The sequence below is a fragment of the Thamnophis elegans genome, chromosome 6 (genome assembly GCF_009769535.1).
Source record: "Thamnophis elegans isolate rThaEle1 chromosome 6, rThaEle1.pri, whole genome shotgun sequence".
Taxonomy (NCBI): domain Eukaryota; kingdom Metazoa; phylum Chordata; class Lepidosauria; order Squamata; family Colubridae; genus Thamnophis; species Thamnophis elegans.
In genome coordinates, this window is record NC_045546.1 from 1022830 (window position 1) to 1041365 (window position 18536).

The 18536-nt window shown below is 51.2% G+C and overlaps 1 protein-coding gene across 2 annotated transcripts in view; it reads right to left on the reverse strand.

The window, feature by feature from the left end:
* Positions 1–18536, reverse strand: part of CLPB (caseinolytic mitochondrial matrix peptidase chaperone subunit B) — an 83432-nt gene that overhangs the window by 14310 nt on the left and 50586 nt on the right. Inside the window, exons 7-8 of one of the 2 annotated variants that reach the window (XM_032219537.1) lie at positions 12955–13069; positions 1467–1544 (exon numbers count right to left, since the gene is read on the reverse strand). In XM_032219537.1, the coding sequence (XP_032075428.1) occupies positions 1467–1544; positions 12955–13069 (193 nt within the window). The remainder of the gene's footprint in view (positions 1–1466; positions 1545–12954; positions 13070–18536) is intronic. The other variant, XM_032219538.1, reaches the window with a different exon arrangement.

The window sequence follows — 18536 nt, forward strand, 5'->3', positions numbered from 1 at the left end:
ACCAGTCTTGGCCTTCAGAGAGGCCAAGGCCTTAAACCAACATGCATCTCATCCGAGGGTTTCCACTGTCCCATAGACCAGTGTTCCTCAACCTTGTCAACTTGAAGATGTCTGGACTTCAACTCCCAGAATTCCCCAGCCAGCATTCGCTGGCTGGGGAATTCTGGGAGTTGAAGTCCAGATATCTTCAAGTTGCCAAGGTTGAGAAACACTGCCATAGACCACAATCTCCAGATTAAACTCAGGGAGCCCCCAGGGAAGAAGCCCCTCTCCCACCCTTGAGTGGCAGGCCAGATACGGAGCCCACCGAAGATTTGGTCCGACCGTTGTCACCACTGGGGTGGGGTGGGGTTGGGGTTTTACTTCTGTAAGCCTTGTGGAGTCACCCGGGTGCTGGGGGGGGGAGGCCTTATAAATTCTGTTAATAAATAATAAAATTTAAATAGGTATGGCAGAAGGGATCAATGAAGGAAAATATATGTAGCTCAGGGTTGAAATGAGGTTTTCTTGCAAACGTTTCGTGACCCAAACTAGGTAACATCATCAGTGCTGGAAGGGAGGGAATTTTGCAGGGAGGAGGAGGAGGAGGAGGAAGGCTTTGGGGGTCCTTGGCGATGTCTGAGCTTGGTGCTTTTCTTGCAGACATTTCATCACCCAACTTGGTAACTGCATCAGTGCTAGAAGGGTGTGGGAGTTGTGGAGAAGAAGAGGAGGAGGAGGAGGAGGAGGAGGAGGAGAACTGTGTGGTCCTTGGTGCTCTCTGAGCTTGGTGGTTTTCTTCCAGATGTTTCATCACCCTACTAGGTAACATCTTCAGTTGCTATAAGGGGGGGTGTTCAGGAGGAGGAGGAGGAGGAGGAGGAGGAGGAGGAGGAGAAAGATGAGAAGCAGAAAGAGGAAGACTGGGGAGTCCTTGGTGCTCTCTGAGCTTGGTGGTTTTCTTGCAGACATTTCATGACCCAACTAGGGAACATCATCAGTGCAAGAAGGGAGGGGAGTTTCCAGAGAGAAGGAGGAGGGGGAGGACTGCAGGGTCCTTGGTGCTCTCTGAGCTTGGTGGTTTTCTTGCAGACATTTCATCACCCAACTTGGTAACTTCATCAGTGCTAGAAGGGTGTGGGAGTTGTGGAGAGGAGGAGGAGGAGGAGGAGAATGGAGAGGGGGAATGGAGGAAGGTGACTGAGGGGTCCTGGGTGCTCTCTGAGCTTGCCTGTTTTCTTGCAGACGTTTCATGAACCAAACTAGGTAACATCATCAGTCTCACGTAACGGGGGGTGTTATGAGACGTCTGCAAGGAAACGACCCAGCTGAGGGCTGTTTTGGGATCTTGGTGGCTTCCTTTCCCTTCCCCGCATTTCCCTCGCTGAAGGACGACACAGGGAAGGCCCCAGACGGCTGAAGAGCATCTTCTCAGGTGGGTCTCCGTTCTCGCTTTGGGGGGGAGGGCGGAAGGAAAGCAGCGTTACCTATTCCCGAAGACCCCAGGAAGAGGAAGACGAGGGGGTGTTCTTCATCGTACCAGCCGTTTTCCTTTCTCCGGATGGCTGGAAAAGGAAAAACAAAAGAAGAGGGGAAGGAGGGAGAGGGAGGGGGGGGGTGTCGTTATATATCTGGGCGCATAAGTTTAAAAAAAGAAAAGGAAAGAGAAGGGAATGGCGTATAAATCAATGACACAACAGCCAGGATAATTATCACTAAGTATACACTATGTTTTACTGCTCTCTGCCCACTCAGAGTCCTGGCTGCCATTAGAGCCGCCTAATTTGATTAGCCAGCAAGGGCCCCAGAGGTACCTAATCAGGTTAGCATGGATTTGGAAAGCTGCCCAGAGCAGATTTCGGATAAAGTTTTCCAGGATGTGCACTTAGGGTTGCCAGGGAAACCGGAGAGGAGGATGGAGACTGAATGAAGCAGAAAGGGACCAGAAAGTGGGGGGGGGGGGGGAGAGAGAGAGAGGAGGAGGAGGAGGGGGCTCTCCAGTCAGCCTGCAAAGGGTTGGCAAGGAGAGAGGCTCACGGCTTCTTTGATGCTGACGGACGGAGGGGAAAGCAAGCAGGCCCTGCAATCAAGGTCACGGGACAGAGCAGCACGTGGGGGTGGGGGGTCATGGGGTGGATGGGTGTCTCCCATGGAAGAAAAACCTCGTGGGGCCGAGGAGGACAGAAGGCTGAAAGACCAAGGGTAGAATAGAGTGGAGAAGAAGAAGAAGAGGAGAGCAAAGGGGGAAAAGGAAGGATGGAGGACAGAAGAAGGGAGAAAAGAAGAAAAGGGAGCAAAGGAGAGAAAGGAAGGATGGAGGAGAGAAGAAGGGGGGAGAAGAGAGAAGGAGAGAGCAAAGGAGAGAAAGGAGGGATGGAGAAGAAGGGAGGAGAAGAGAAAAGAAGAGAGCAAAGGAGAGAAAGGAGGGATGGAGAAGAAGGGAGAAAAGAAGAGAGCAAAGGAGAGAAAGGAGGGATGGAGAAGGGAAGGGAGGAAAAGAGAGCAAAGGAGAGAAAGGAGGGATGGAGAAGAAAGGAGGAGAAGAGAAAAGAAGTAAAGAGGGCAAAGGAGAGAAAGATTTAGAAGAGAAGAAGGGAGAAGAACGGAATGGAGGAGAGGAGAGGACAAAGAAGTAGAATAGAACAGACTATAATGGCATCATAGGGCTGGAAAGGGCCTTCAGAGATCTTCTATCCGGTCCCAGCCCCAAGGAGAGAGCGGCCGTGGGGGGCTGACTCCTTATCTGTGGGTCTCCTGCTTCCAAAACATTGTAGGAGGAGACTCAGGTTGGGCAAAAATCAGGAGGGGTCTGGAAGCATCCGAAGCAAATTCTAAGAAGTAGAATATTTCTAACAAGGGGCAGATTCTAACAAGTAGAATATCATTCACACAGGGAGCAAACCTGTTGTAAACTCAGAGTCTTCTGTCCCCCCCTCCACACATCTAGACCAACACGCCCCCCCTCCCAGCCCCCAACAACTTCACACAAAGGATCCAATGCTCTTCCTCTAAAGTCGCGTCTGGATTCTACAGAAGACAAAAAGATGAGCATATTGAAGTTTGAAGGCGGGGATGGACGGACGGACGGACTACAGGGATGTTTTCTTGCAAACATTTTGTTACCAAGCCAGGTAATATCTTCAGTGCTAATTATGATAAGGACAGCACTGATGATGTTGCCTAGTTGGGTCATGAAATGTCTGCGGGAAAAAACCCCACCAAGCTCAGAGAGCACCAAGGACCCCACAGTCCTCTTCCTCCTCCTCCTCCCCTTTCTCTTCCTCCCCTTCTCCTCCTTTTCCTCCTCCTCCTCCCCTTTCTCTTCCTCCCCTTCTCCTCCTTTTCCTCCCCCTCCTCCCCTTTCTCTTCCTCTTTTCCATCCACAAACCCATTCCTTTCTAGCACTGATGAAGTTCCATAGGTCAGTGGTTCCCAAACTTGGCAACTTTTAAGACTTGTGGACTTCAACTCCCAGAATTCTCCAGCCAGCAGAGCTGGCTGGAGAATTCTGGAAGTTAAAGTCCGCAAGTCTTAAAAGTTGCCAAGTTTGGGAACCACTGACCTAGTTAGATCATGAAATGTTTGCAGGAAAAAAAACACCAAGCTCAGAGAGCACCAAGGACTCCACAATTCTTTTCTCCCCCCGCCCCAACCTTCTAACACTGATGATGTTCTCTAGTTGGGTCAAGAAACGTCTGCAGGAAAAGAGTCAAAAGCTCAGACGTAGCAAAGGACTCACCATTCTTTTTCTCTTCCTCCTCCTCCTCCTCCTCCGCCTCTCCCCATCCCCTCCCTCACTGCAAACCCCCCTCCCTTCCAGCACCGATGAGGTTCCCTAGTTGGGTCACGAAACGTCCGAAGGGAAATAGCCAAGGAGCTCCTCATTTCAACCCCGAACTACGAAAACATTGTCTTCTCTTGGCAACTGATGCGTCTCCCATGAAACCGGCTTCTGCCTAACCAGCGAGACGTTGGCCAAAGCTTGGATGCAAGGGGTGGGTTTGGAAAGGGACCCTCTGCTTTCAGGCCTCTCGTCATGCACTTCAGAGAGAGGGCCCTGCTCTCTCTGCCTGATGCTCACCTACGATTTCTGCTTCCACACGCGCATCACATGTGCAGTGAGGTTGAGCTGGGGCGATGGCTAGCATGCCCGCAGAGAGGCCCCGGTGTGCCATAGCTTCACCATCATGAGCTTAGGGCAAGGGTCTCCAATCCTGGCCACTTTAAGACTGGTGGACTAAGAGCCAAGGTGGCGCAGTGGTTAAATGCAGCACTGCAGTTCTGCAGTTCAAATCTCACCGGCTCAGGGTTGACTCAGCCTTCCATCCTTCCGAGGTGGGTAAAATGAGGACCCGGATTGTTGTTGGGGGCGATATGCTGACTCTGTAAACCGCTTAGAGAGGGCTGAAAGCCCTATGAAGTGGTATATAAGTCTAACTGCTATTGCTATATTGCTATATTCCTTTCTTGGTTCAAAACGGGCCGCAGCCAAGTCTGGAACAAATCTCGTGCCCCCTTTTGTCTCTCTCCCACCTCCCCTCCTCCTCCTGCACCCCCCAATATCCCCCTGGTTCCTGTTAGAAGGTCTACTTACCCCAGCCTGACTTTTCAAGGCCATTCCGGCATGAGGGGTGGGGTGGCGGGACTACGCCAGCCAGCCCACCGCCTGACCCTGAGCCACCACACGCCCTGGAAAATGTTCAAGAAGCAGGTTTCAGTCGGGGGCGGCGGGAGATGCCAATTTGGCAGGCCGTGGCTGCATATTCAGGGGGGAACCACTGCGCCATGCCAAAACCAACCAGCGGAGGCTTTAGATGCCGTATGGAAAGGTCAACTGTTTTCTTTCCTTGGCGCAAAGGGTCAGTTTTAAGGAAGAGGCTGAAAAAACGGGCAGTCTGGGAGACCACGCGAGGCCTGGGCACCTTCCGTCCAGTCTCCAAGGAGGGCCAGCTAAGGCAGCTGTTGGCTTCCTCCAGGTCTCAAGTGGAAAACGTGGAGGGTGAGAGAGAGGAGGAGGAGAAGGAAGGGAGGGAATGGATTAAGAGAGGGAGGGATAGGGTTAGGGTTAGAAAGAAGGGGAGGGGAAGTAGGTGTAGAGGGGTATGAGAGAAGGAAGAATGAAAGTTGGAGGGGGATGAAAGAGGGTGTGTGGTGGGCTAAGGCGGTATATTGGGTTTGTATTGTAGGGGGCATTTTCTATAAAAGTGAGGGCTGTGTTTATTACCCAATGTTATATGCCTCGGTTATGCACAGTAAACATGTGATTGTATAGAAAACGTGGAGGAAGGGACCACTGGGAAACCCTCAAAAGGCCCCCTGGCCGACAAATGCCTCGGCCTCTGATTCAGATTTCCAGAACGGAAGATACCAACAGGATCCTCCCGACAGAGAGAATACAGGTAGTCCTCGACTTACGAACAGCAATTGAGCCCAAAACTTGCGTTCTTAAGGGAGGAAATTTGTTAAGCGTTTGCTCCATTTCACGAATTTTCTCTCCGTATTTGCTGAGTGAATCACTTTGCAGTTCTTAAAAATTACTAACTTGGTTGAGAAGTGAGCGTGGCTTCCCCATTGCTTGTCAGAAGGTCGCAAAAGGGAGGGGGTCACGTGGCTCCAGGACAAACGTCATAATCTGCAGGTCAGCGGTTCAAATCTCACCGGCTGAAGGTTGACTCAGCCTTCCATCCTTCCAAGGTGAGTGAAATGAGGTACCAGACTGTGGGGGGCCATATGCTGACTTTGTAAACCGCTTAGAGAGGGCTGAAAGCCCTATGAAGCGGTATAGAAGTCTAACTGCTATTGCTATTGCTATAAATGTGAGTCAGTTTTCAAGCATCTGAATGAGAATCCTGTGGCCACGAGGGTGCTGCAATGGTCACAAGTGTGAAAAAATGGTCCTAAGTCACTTTCCGGTGCCGTTGTAACTTTTGAGCGGTCAGTAAATGAACTGTTGAAAGTCGAGGGCTACCTGTATGTAGGAGGTGACCAGGCTGAACCTGAGGGTCAAACGCATCGTAACCCACCCGTCCCTGAGTGCCCGCGAGGGATCTAAATCCAACCCACTTGGAACGCTTCCTTCATTCCCGCTCGTCTCCCTTGACCCTTAGTAGCTCAGGTTTTTGTAGAGAACTTAAGCTTGCAATAAATCCTTAATTGAATCTCCTGATTTCCTCCGGCATTTTGACAGAATGTACGTAGTTCAGGGTTGAGCGGTGAGAGGTCCTTGGTGCTTATCCTGAAGAGGTTTCATTCCCCAACTATCCTACTGTCCCCATTTCACTCATAGCTTTCATGTTTGTTCTTATACCTATTATCTTGTAAACGATGGCCAGATCAAATAAATAAAAATAAGACTTCATCAGTGCTAGAAAGGAGAGGGGTTTCCCGAGAGGAGGAGGAGGGGGACCTTGGTAGACTCTGAGCCTGCTGGTTTTCTTGGAGACATCTGATGCCCCAACTAGGGAACATCATCAGTGCTAGCATAGTCATGAGGACTTGTTAGGAGGACAATGAAATGTCTGTTCAGGGGGCACCAAGGAACCCGCCTGCAACACTTTTAGCTTTTTGCACGTCTGGAGGAAGAGGGAATGTCCATGTAGACAATTCCTCAGAAACTGACCTTTTCAATATCTGAGCTTTGTCTCCCGGCTATCGTGAGAGCTCAGAAAATTTTCTGTCCTGCCCTGATCCATTCTGCTCTTTCTTCAAAAATTGCCCAACACCTGATGTCTGGGGAAATAGCTGGATATAGAATATCAGCATAACAAAAATATTTATCGATAACCCCTGACCTGTTGGGTCGTCATTTCAGAAAATGCCCTTACCTAAACAGAGAATAGCAATAGCAGTTAGACTTATATACCGCTTCATAGGGCTTTCAGCCCTCTCTCAGCGGTTTACAGAGTCAGCATATTGCCCCCAACAACAATCCGGGTCCTCATTTCACCCACCTCGGAAGGATGGAAGGCTGAGTCAACCTTGAGCCGGTGAGATTTGAACAGCCGAACTGCAGAACTGCAGTCAGCTGAAGTAGCCTGCAGTGCTGCATTTAACCACTGCGCCACCTCGGCTCTATAGAAACGGAATGACCAACGGTGGGGAAAAATCAATGGGAGCAGCGACTTCTGACTTCCTGCTGGCTTCCCCAGTGAGTTTCCTTGTGGGAAAATCTCAGTTGGTCAAAGCAAAGCTGACTTGGGTTTTCAGCCCCGGCTCTCTTAACCTCCTCTGCACGAGTGGCAGAAACGAGGTTAGGGAACAACACGGCAACGCACACTTTCCTATTTCGATGCGAGTCATTCTGCTTCAGGACCTGGATGGCGATTCGGGGCTTCCGTTCCTTCAGATAACTAGGAAAAGGTCCTTCTTCTTCTTCTTCTCAAGGCTGATCTGAACTTTTATCTGAGACGTGGTGCGCAGAATGGGGGAGAATATTCAAGGCTGTGTATGTGCCTCATTAAGGGAGAACGGGATCAGTCTAGTCCACAATTTGAAAACTGTGTTTTTGTTCATTTTGTCTTCATCGAAGGAAGCCAGGTAAAATCCTCAGAGGGACCTTGGAGGTCTTCTAGTCCAACCCCCTGCTCAAGCATGGGGACCCTGTGCCATTCTGGCTAAAGGACCGTCCAGGCTTTTCTTAAAAGCCACCAGTTGAGCCCCCTCTTTAATTGTTCCTCCTTAGTTCTCGGTTGCTCCTCTTCTTGCTTAGTTTCCATCCATTGCTTCTTCTCCTGCCTTCAGGGACTTCAGAGGATAGGTTGCCCCCCCCCCGGTTCTTTGGAGCAGCCCCTCAAATATTGTAGGATGCTCTCATGTCACCCCCTAGAACTTCTCCTCCTTAGACATACCCAATTCCTGCAATCCCCAAGGGGGGGGAGGGAGGAAGGAAGGAGTGTAAGAGAGAAACAAGAGACAGAGAGAAAGAGGGAGAGGCAAAGAGAAAAAGAGGGAGAGGGAGAAAGAGAAAAAGAGGAAGAGGGAGAAAGAGAAGAGGAAGGAAGGGGTGTAAGAGAGAAACAAAGAGACAGAGAGAAAGAGGGAGAGGCAAAGAGAAAAAGAGGAAGAGGGAGAAAGAAGAGGAATGAAGGGGTGTAAGAGAGAAACAAGAGACAGAGAGAAAGAGGGAGAGGCAAAGAGAAAAAGAGGGAGAAAGAGAAAAGGAAGGAATGAAGGGGTGTAAGAGAGAAACAAAGAGAGAGAGAGAAAGAGGCAAAGAGAAAAAGAGGAAGAGGGAGAAAGAGAAGAGGAAGGAAGGAGTGTAAGAGAGAAACAAAGAGACAGAGAGAAAGAGGAAGGAAGGAAGGAAAACAGTTCTTTTGATGTTTCAGCCTCCAAGAGGAGCCTAACTGGTTCATCATCATCATCATCATCATCATCATCATCATCATCATCATCATCATCACAGCCCAGGCCCCTGTTCAGCCTGCAATCCAGATCCTTTGTGCCCTGATCCAGCCCGACCTCTTCTCTCCTCCCTCCTGAGCCCTGGACTCCCTTCCCCTGAGCGGAGAAGGAGGAGGCCTGGGGCTCTGCCCAGGTTCAGGGAGGCTGCCGGCCTTCCTCGGAGACCTTGGGGTCACTGCGAGAGGCCGCTCCTCTTTCCTCGGGATCTGCTCTGTGCCGTACGGAAGAGAGTCAACGTGGGAGAATGTGGTTCAGGGTTCAAAGGAGGGGTCCTCAGGGCTCTCTCAGCTCCCCCGTTTTCTTGCAGGCGTTTCAGGACCCAACTAGGGAACATTGTCAGGGATAGAAGGGAGGAGGAGGAGGAGGAGGAGGAGGAGAGGGAGCGGGGGGGGGGGGAAGGAGAAGGAAAAAAAGGAGGAGGAGGAGGAGGAGGAGGATGAGAGGAGGAGGGGGAGAAGAAGAGGAGGAAGAGTATTGTTGGGGTTTGCGAGCTCTCTTTGAACCTGGCTTTCTTCTTGCAGGCGTTTCAGGACCCAACTACGGAACATCATCAGAGATAGAAGGGAGGAGGAGGAGGAGGAGGAGGAGGAGGAGGAGGAGGAGGAGGAGGAGGAGGAGGAGGAGGAGGAGGAGAGGAGGGGGAGAAGAAGAGGAGGAAGAGGATTGTGGGGGGTTGGGAGCTCTCTTTGAACCTGGCTTTCTTCTTGCAGGCGTTTCATTACCCAACTAGGGAACATCATCAATGCTATAGAGAAAGCTGCCCCCCCAAAGGATCGAAAATGCAGAAAACCACCAGGCCCGAGACCCAATCCTTGAAAACACTGTCCTCTCCAATGAGGACTAGCTCCTTGGAGGGTTAAAGAAAGCAGAAAGGCCCACCTTTCGGGGGCTTCAGCTCCAGTCTCCGTCACTAGTGGGCTTGGAAGGGGAGGAGGGACACTTAGCAGCCCAGTAAAACCTGCCTGACGAGGCATTAAAAACGTCGGAAGTTTAACTTCTTATTTGTGTTGCCACTTCATTAATTTTTCATCCCCAGATATTCAGGGACTCCAAAGGCCTAGCAGCTCCGACACGAGGGCCCCGGGACCCTCGCCCCAGCTCAGCAGCTGCAGGGGGCTCTGGGAAGGCAGGGAGGTAGGTGTGGGGGGGTGCCAGGCTGGCCCTATAGGGGCCGAGAGTCTCCCCCCCCTCTTTTCCTTCCTTTCCAAAGGCAGGTTCTCTTTGGCCGTCTGCAACTCCGCCTGTGGCCGGGAGCTCCGGGGTCTCTGGGAGGCCCTTCAGCCGGGCGATTGAACTGATAAATTCACTGTATTACTTTACACAAATCAATACCCCAGCAGTTATCAGGGGTCGGCGTGAGCAAAATTGGTTCCAGCCAATTTGTGAGCGTAATAAATGTCCATTTATCAAATCAATTCATTTTGTGGGGCTGCTGGATGGGAGGCCGGTTGGGTCAGCGGTACCAGAACAACATACAATCCTGAGGCCGGAAGGGGCCTGAGAGGTCCTCCAGTCCAACCCCCATGCTCAAGGCAGAAGACCTCATTCCTCCCCAGCCCAATGGATCTCCAGTCTGTTCTTGGAAACCTCTGGCAATGGCTGTTAAGGGGCTAGTCCCTTCTGACATCTTTCAGCCTCCCTCCTTGAGCAGCATAGCCGAAGCAACAGCCCTTCGGCTTCTCTGGGGCTTCCCAGCCCTCTCGATTGGCTGCTGGAGGAGCTACAAGAGGGGCCTTTTCTTCAGCGGCCCCTGCTCTGTGGGATACCCTCCCCTCCGAGATTAGACAGACCCCCCCCCACCCCTTGCTGGCCTTTCACAAGGCCTTAAAAACCGAGAAGAGGGAGGAGGGAAGGAGAGAGTGGGGGCAGGGAGAGAGGAAGGAAGGAGAAATGGAAGGAAGGAAGAAGAAAGAAAGAGGGAGAGAGTAAAGGAAGGAAAGAAGGAAGGAAGAGAGAGAAAGAAAGAAAGAGGGAGGGAGGGAAGGAAGGAAAGAGAGAAAAAGGAAGGAAAGAAAGATATAGAAAGGAAGAAAAAGGAAGAGAAAGAAAGGAGGGGGAAGAAAGGAAGGGAAAATGGAAGGAAGAAAAAAGAAATGGAGAGAGTAAAGGAAGGAAATAAAGAAGGAAGGGAGAGAAAGAAAAAGGGAGGGAGGGAAGGAGAAAGAGAGAAAAAGAAAGAGAAAGGAAGAAAAAGAAAGAGAAAGGAAGAAAGGAGGGGGAAGGAAGGGAAATGGAAAGAAGAAAAAAGAAAGAGGGAGAGAGTAAAGGAAGAAGGAAGGAAGGGAGAGAAAGGAAGGAAGAAAAAGAAAGAAGAGGGAAGGAAGGAAAGGGAAATGGAAGGAAGAAAAAAGAAAGAGAAAAAGAATAAAGGAAGTAAAAGAGGAAAGAAGGAAGAGAAAGTAAGAAAGAAAGAAAGAAAGAAGGGGAAGGAAGGAAGGAAGAAAAAAGAAAGAGGGAGAGAGTAAAGGAAGGAAAGGAAGAAGGAAGGCAGAGAAAGAAAGAAAGAAAGAAAGAAAGAAAGAAAGAGGAAGAGGAGGGGGCGCTGGGTGCCCAGAGCCCACCAGGGACCCCAGCTGGCCGCTGCTCCCCAAAATCCACAGCCAGGCCAACCCCAGTGGGAGGAAGAGCCACCCGCTCTGGCCGGGGGGGGGGGGGGGGCAGAGGGCAGCTGGTCCTTGCCCAAGAGCGAAGGGTGCCTGCGCCCCGTAATTCAATCAGGAGAGTTTCCCGAAGGGAGGCAGCTGCTCTCTCCTGTGCCCAAGGCAGCCCCCCTCCCCCATGCGAGAGGACCCCTCCCCATTAATCACTGCCTCTGAATTAGCTTCCCCAGCTGCCTGCCAGCACCGCTTCAGCCCCACCCAGGTGGCAAGCTGTGGGTGTGCACGGGGGACCCGTCTCCTCTCACCCCCACCCCCCCATCTCCAAAGACCACTTGGAGGCCCCGTTTTCCGGGACAGCCCCCCCTCCCACTACTTCCTAGCTGAGCCTTCCGGGGGTTTCTGCCTCAGGGTGGAGGAAGAGACTGAGCCGAGGCTCCCAACCCTTTGGGTGGGTTCTGCGTATCTCGGACTTTACAGGCAGTCCTCGCCTTACGACCGCTCACTTAGTGACCGTCCAAAGTTACAACGGCACTGAAAAAGTGGCTTTCACGCTTGCCGCACCCCAGGGTCATGTGATCCAAATTCAGCCACTTGGCAACGAGGTTCAAACTTATGACCATGGCTTCATTTACTAGGCTCCCTGAGAAAGAGCCGTAAGTGGAAATCCTCCTAGGCCGGGAGTCCAGCCCGGAGGTTTTAGCAACTGGACAGGAACGGGGCTCCCTCTGCCTGGAAACGGTTCTGGCCGAGGCTTCCTGAGGCAGCGAAAAGCACACGCTTAGTCCCCCAAACCCTCTTTTTCTTTCTTATATTCATTCACAGCCCGTAATGAGTCCCAAAAAGTTTGCAAAGAGTCCGACAGTAGTCTGCCAAAGTCTTTCGGGATGAGGCTGCTAAGCACCCACCTTTATCGTCCTTGAAACGCTGCCGGAGACTTAACTGGCAATTAGCTTTGCAAGGCCACACGGAGCACAGAGTCAAAAGGGAGCTTCAGAATTTAAACCAACCAGCATGAACCAAGTTGCTTCCTCTAAAGGCTCCCGTGCCTTTGCTCCTCCTTTACGTCCTATGGGAGGGGCCAATCACCTCCAAGCCTTCCTCCCAAGTCGTCCCTTCTCTCTTAACTGCTCTTGCCTCCTGGCAGCTCTGTGCATGCCTGCATTGGGAACAGGCTCCCCCTGTTCCTCTGCCTCGCTGGTGTCCGACTCTGGAGGCTCCGGAGGCAGCACATAACTCCCTGATGGCCCTGGCCCCCTCTCTGATGCAGAGCCCTCGTCAGAGCCTTCCCCAGCCTCCAGGACTGGCCCAGGATCCTCCCCAACCTCCTCACTGTTGCCAGTGGAGCACAACAGAACCAGGGTTTGTCTCCTGGGACCTAGTGGGCAGAGACCCCCTCTCAAGCTGGCACTCACAGAACGTAGAACAACAGGGTTGGAAGGGACCTTGGGGGTCTTCTAGTTCAGAGCATCCTAACCCCACAACCGGGCTGCATTTGAAATCGGGCCGTGGAAGAAATAGGCAAACACACACACGTTAAGTTCCACTCGTGTGAGCGGAGGGCGCTTGCACTCAGGTGTGAAGCTCCATTTGCGCGAATGGAGCTTCATGCAGTAGCACTAATGCCTGCCACTCACACACACACACACCCCTCGGCCCCAGTTCACCTCTCTGCTCAAGTTGGAGACCCTACAGCAACCCAGAGCAATGGCTGCTCCATTCTTTCATGAAAACCTCCAGTGATGGAGCCCCCCACACCTTCTGGAGGGAAGCCGTTCCACTGGCTAATTGTCCTCCCTGTCAGGAAATTTCTCCTTAGTTCTAGTTCTTTCTCCCATTGATTAGCTTCCACCCTTTGCTTCTTAGCCTGCTCTTTCATCGTATCCATCCCTCCAACCCATCCCTCCATCCCATCCGTCCAAACAACACACGTGGGAGCAGTCTTTGGCTTAATGAGTTGGATCCCCCGTCTCACCGGCTCCGACGGTGGCGATGGCGCTCTCCTGCCCAATGATGTGTTCTCGGAGTCGCTGCTCGAGGGGAAACCGCCGGCGTTCCTCGATTTCTCTCCGGCGCTTCTCTTCCTGGAACTGTGGGAAGGGCAAGGAAAAGAGAGATGCTGGTGAGATCCTGGTCTCCCTTTCGCAGCTCTGCCCAGCCTGAGAAGTGGCTGGATCAGAGGGAAGCTCCCTGCGGGGGGACAGAGAGATCCCCGGCCACCTTGGAGGGAGCTGCAGGGCAGCCCTGTTTCCAGGAGCCCCTCGGAAACTCCCTCCCCAGCCCCCCCATCTTCCCTGTCCTAGAAGAGGGAGGTGAGCCAGGGGTGGAAAATCAGCTTGGCTTGTTGTAATATAGTTCCTTGTGTAGGTGTGGGTCACCCATGGCCCAGTTCATAACAGGGCATGCAGAGCCACGCTGAACCACACAGGAGAAAACAAACTCCTAAAACCCCATAACATCCTGATAGTGCATAACATAACATCCTGAGATGTGCCCTACCAATGACGCCCAGGATTTGACCATATATAGACAGAACTTCCCTGAGCAGTAGATTAGAAATTGTACTTTTACAGGCTGTTTTTAACCACATGCTATTGCTCCTCCTGCCTTTGTCCTATCTCAATAAAAGGGGCTCTCAGACCCCCAATCTGGGTCGTCACTCCATCCCGAGAAAGATCGTGTCCTGTCTTTTCTCCACATTGGCCTCATGGACGAACCACGGGAACATCACATCGGTTGCCCTCTAGGACAAGGCGAGGAGCCGAGGTGGCGCAGTGGTTAGGGTGCAGTACTGCAGGCCACTTTAGCTGACTGTGATCTGCAGTTCAGCGGTTCAAATCTCACCGGCTCTAGGTCGACTCAGCCTTCCATCCTTCCGAGGTGGGTGAAATGAGGACCCGGACTGTGGGGGCAAGTTGCTGACTCAATTTGCTAAAAAATTTGTAAACCGCTTAGAGAGAGCTGAAAGCCCTATGAAGCGGTATATAAGTCTAATTAATAAATAAAAATTAATAAATAAGGCTCAAGAGCCTCAGGCACAGGGCACAATCCAGAATGCTCTTGGCCTGAACAGAGTGGAAGTCAGATTGAGGTGCCACCACACGGATCAGATCATTTACATCCGGGACCCCCAACCCATGCCGGGGTCTGTTAGGGACCGGACCACGCAAGCAGCGGGTGGGGACGCGAAGCTTCGTCTGCGCATGTGCAGGAAACAGGTTGTGTGTGTGTAAACCCCCCCCCCCCACAAGTCTTTAGAAAAACGGTCTTCCGTGAAACCGGTTCCTGGTGCCCGGATGGTTGGAGACCCCCTGATTTACATCATTTGTATGATGCCATAATATGGGTAGTCCTTAAGTTATGACTTCAATGGAGCCTGCTCATTATGGGCGTTCAGTTGTAATGGTTGTAAAACGGGTTGGCCGTGTGACCAATCTGATCTTGTGAAGTTTTATTTACAAGGGTAATTAAAAGTGAATCATCAGACTTGGAAGTGCGAGTGATTAAGCAAACGTGGCGGTCGTAAGTGTGAACGCCCTTTCTTTGCTACAGTTTTAGGGCTAAGGCGGGCCTTGTGGCAGAGTGCTTCAATCACGGGACCGAGGGGATACCTGGCCCAAAATTCAAATTCAGGCCATAGGTTCCCCTTTTCAGGTAGGTGATAACTTTTACGACAATTTTGTTTTGCAGCGATCATTAAGCGAATCACTGTGGTTGCACTCAGTCATTAAGTGAACATGGAGGTTGTAAGTGCAAATCCACTGCTTGCCATGGGCGTGGTTTTGCTGAAAGCCAGGCGTGCCTGGGGGGGGTGATCACGTGATTTCAGGGAGACTGTAACTTTGAACTGTCGCGAAGTAAGCGGTCGTAAGTTGAGGACCACCTACCATTTCCCTTTCCTTCCTTCCCTCTTCTTTCTTTTTCTTCCTTCCTTTACTCTCCCTTTCTCTCCCTTCCTTCCTTCTTCCTTTACTCTCCCTCTTTCTTTTTTTCTTCTTTCCATTTCCCTTCCTTCCCCCTCCGGAAGTTGTGGGAGCTTCATCCCTGGAGGTTTTGAAGGAGAGAGGCTGGATTGCCATTTTGTCAGAAATGAGGTGGGGGGTCTCCTGCCTGAGCAGGGGGTTGGACTACAAGACCTCTAAGGTCCCTTCCGGCTTCTATTCGGATTCTTCTTCCCCTTTGCCCAGTTCTCAAGGTCAGCTGCAGGGGTTCAGTGATGTGGCACGTCAGAATCGCAAGGAGACCCCCGCAGCAGATATGGCCCTGGGCCTTAGGAGGGAGGTTTTAAGCAACCCTTAATCTCGATTTGCAAAGCGCAGTTACACCGTTCGGGCTAAATATTCCTCCTGCTTTAAGCCGTTTCTGTGTTCTTTCGGGGTATGAGGCTTTTCCAATTTCGACAGGATGCATAATTTATGCCTAACTGGGAAATTTTATTTTGATTACCGATATTGAACTCATTTGTACTGCAGGCCGCGCTTCGCTTCTCCTTTTAATATAAACATCACAGATATAAACAAAAACCTTCACTCCTGGACAAGAGGTGGATAAATACCCGTAAGAAACTGTGGGCTTCTGGAAGCAGATCACCAAAGGCTATTGTGTCATTGTGACTGCAGGGACACAACGTTCGTCTGCAGCCAACACCAAACCACAAAATCTGTGTTCAATAGCCCTTCCCTACCCTGGTGGCGCCTTTTCGTCCAGCTGCCCAAGGATCCCTGGCATTGGCAGCCCCGAAGTTTTAAGCTTCGTGTGCCCAATCCAGTAAGAGGCGGGCCAAAATTTCGCCTGTGCCTCCCACAGCTTTCCGACTCTCCAAAACGAACGGGAGGAGAGAAAAAAATCTATTCACACCAAACTCACTGCCCCAAGTCCTTCCAAAGGGTTTGCGGTAGGCAAAGGGGCTTCATCCTTGGCCAGGAAAGGCATCGTCTTTCTTCCACGGGGGGGGGGGGGGGGGGTAATTGTATTCTTCAAAAACGGTCACAGCAGGCGTGGTCTTTGATTCACAGTTGGCTGAATGATCTGACCCAACAAGGCAAGGTTGTCCTTTCCACCTTTCCTTTGACTGCACTGGGTTGATCTTCTGGCAGGCGTTTCATGACCCAACTAGGGAACATCATCAGTGCTAGAGAAGAGTGGGGTCTGTGGAGAAAAGGAGGAGGAGGACTTGGTGCTCTCTGAGCTTGGTTCTCTTCTTGCAGACTTTTCACGATCCAACTAGGGAACATCATCAGTGCTAGAAAGGAAGGCAGTTTATGGAGAGGAGGAAGAAGACTGTGGGGTCCTTCCTTGCAGACATTTCACGACCCAACTAGGGAACATCATCAGTGCTAGAAGGGAAGAAGGCTTGCAAGAGAGGACTGTGGGGGTCTTTGGTGCTCTCTGAGCCTGGTGGTTTTCTGGCAGGCGTTTCATGACCCAACTAGGAACATCATCAGTGCTAGAAGGGAAGGTAGTTTATGGAGAGGAGGAAGAAGACTGTGGGGTCCTTCCTTGCAGACATTTCACGGCCCAACTAGGGAACATCATCAGTGGCTAGAAGGGAAGAAGGCTTGCAAGAGAGGACTGTGGGGTCTTTGGTGCTCTCTGAGCTTGGTGGTTTTCTGGCAGGCGTTTCATGACCCAACTAGGAACATCATCAGTGCTAGAAGGGAAGAAGGCTTGCAAGAGAGGACTGTGGGGGTCTTTGGTGCTCTCTGAGCCTGGTGGTTTTCTGGCAGGCGTTTCATGACCCAACTAGGAACATCATCAGTGCTAGAAGGGAAGAAGGCTTGCAAGAGAGGACTGTGGGGGTCTTTGGTGCTCTCTGAGCCTGGTGGTTTTCTGGCAGGCGTTTCATGACCCAACTAGGAACATCATCAGTGCTAGAAGGGAAGAAGGCTTGCAAGAGAGGACTGTGGGGTCTTTGGTGCTCTCTGAGCTTGGTGGTTTTCTGGCAGGCGTTTCATGACCCAACTAGGAACATCATCAGTGCTAGAAGGGAAGAAGGCTTGCAAGAGAGGACTGTGGGGGTCTTTGGTGCTCTCTGAGCCTGGTGGTTTTCTGGCAGGCGTTTCATGACCCAACTAGGAACATCATCAGTGCTAGAAGGGAAGAAGGCTTGCAAGAGAGGACTGTGGGGTCTTTGGTGCTCTCTGAGCTTGGTGGTTTTCTGGCAGGCGTTTCATGACCCAACTAGGAACATCATCAGTGCTAGAAGGGAAGAAGGCTTGCAAGAGAGGACTGTGGGGGTCTTTGGTGCTCTCTGAGCCTGGTGGTTTTCTGGCAGGCGTTTCATGACCCAACTAGGAACATCATCAGTGCTAGAAGGGAAGGTAGTTTATGGAGGGGAGGAAGAAGACTGTGGGGTCCTTCCTTGCAGACATTTCACGGCCCAACTAGGGAACATCATCAGTGGCTAGAAGGGAAGAAGGCTTGCAAGAGAGGACTGTGGGGTCTTTGGTGCTCTCTGAGCTTGGTGGTTTTCTGGCAGGCGTTTCATGACCCAACTAGGAACATCATCAGTGCTAGAAGGGAAGGTAGTTTATGGAGGGGAGGAAGAAGACTGTGGGGTCCTTCCTTGCAGACATTTCACGGCCCAACTAGGGAACATCATCAGTGGCTAGAAGGGAAGAAGGCTTGCAAGAGAGGACTGTGGGGTCTTTGGTGCTCTCTGAGCTTGGTGGTTTTCTGGCAGGCGTTTCATGACCCAACTAGGGAACATTATCAGTGCTAGAAGGGAGGAGGAAGAGGAAAATGAGGAGGAGGGAGAGGACTGTGGGGGTCCTTGGTGCTCTCTGGCAGACGTTCCATGACCAAACTAGAGAACCTCATCGGTGTTGGAAGGGAGGACATTCAACCCTGAGCTACAACTATTCTCTTCCATCAATACCTGATTTAATCAGCATTCTCCGTTTTCACCATAAAAAAGTGCTTCTTCAGCCTCAGAACTGATTGTGGGACAGGGAGTTTTTTCCTGTGATGGGAACGACTGTGACCGAAGGTTTTTTAAAAAATAAAAAGCAAAAAAGCAAAAAAGCCACCAAGCCAATCCGTCGAAAGGGAAGAACCTCCCCCCCTCCCCAATTCATCCTGATGTTTCAATATGGAGCAATAACTTCCTGGCTGATCCCAAAGGATCCTCCTCGCGGGGCTGAATCCTGGAGCACGGAGCCTGTCGCTTCCCCCCAGCCCCCTCGGGCTCTGCATATATCACCGGCCTCCAAGTCCTTTCCCCCGCCTATACATCTCTGTCTCTCTGAATATATAGGCCAATTCTTTTCTCTCTTGCTTTTTTATGCTTGCAAAAAAGCCAACAAACTAAAAAAAAAACCCTCCCATAATGCATTTTGGGGGCTGCTTGCCGGATATATTATCCCAGATGATTGACAGGTGGATTCCGCCAACATTTCAACCAGCTTTTCTCTTTCTTTCTCTCATATAACAAATTCAAGGACTTTGTGCTGAAGCCGAAAAAATGGGTGTTTATGGCATATCAGGATACTTTACAGCAGGGGTGTCCAAACTTGGGAACTTCAACTCCCAGAATTCCTCAGTCAGCCTGGAGAATTC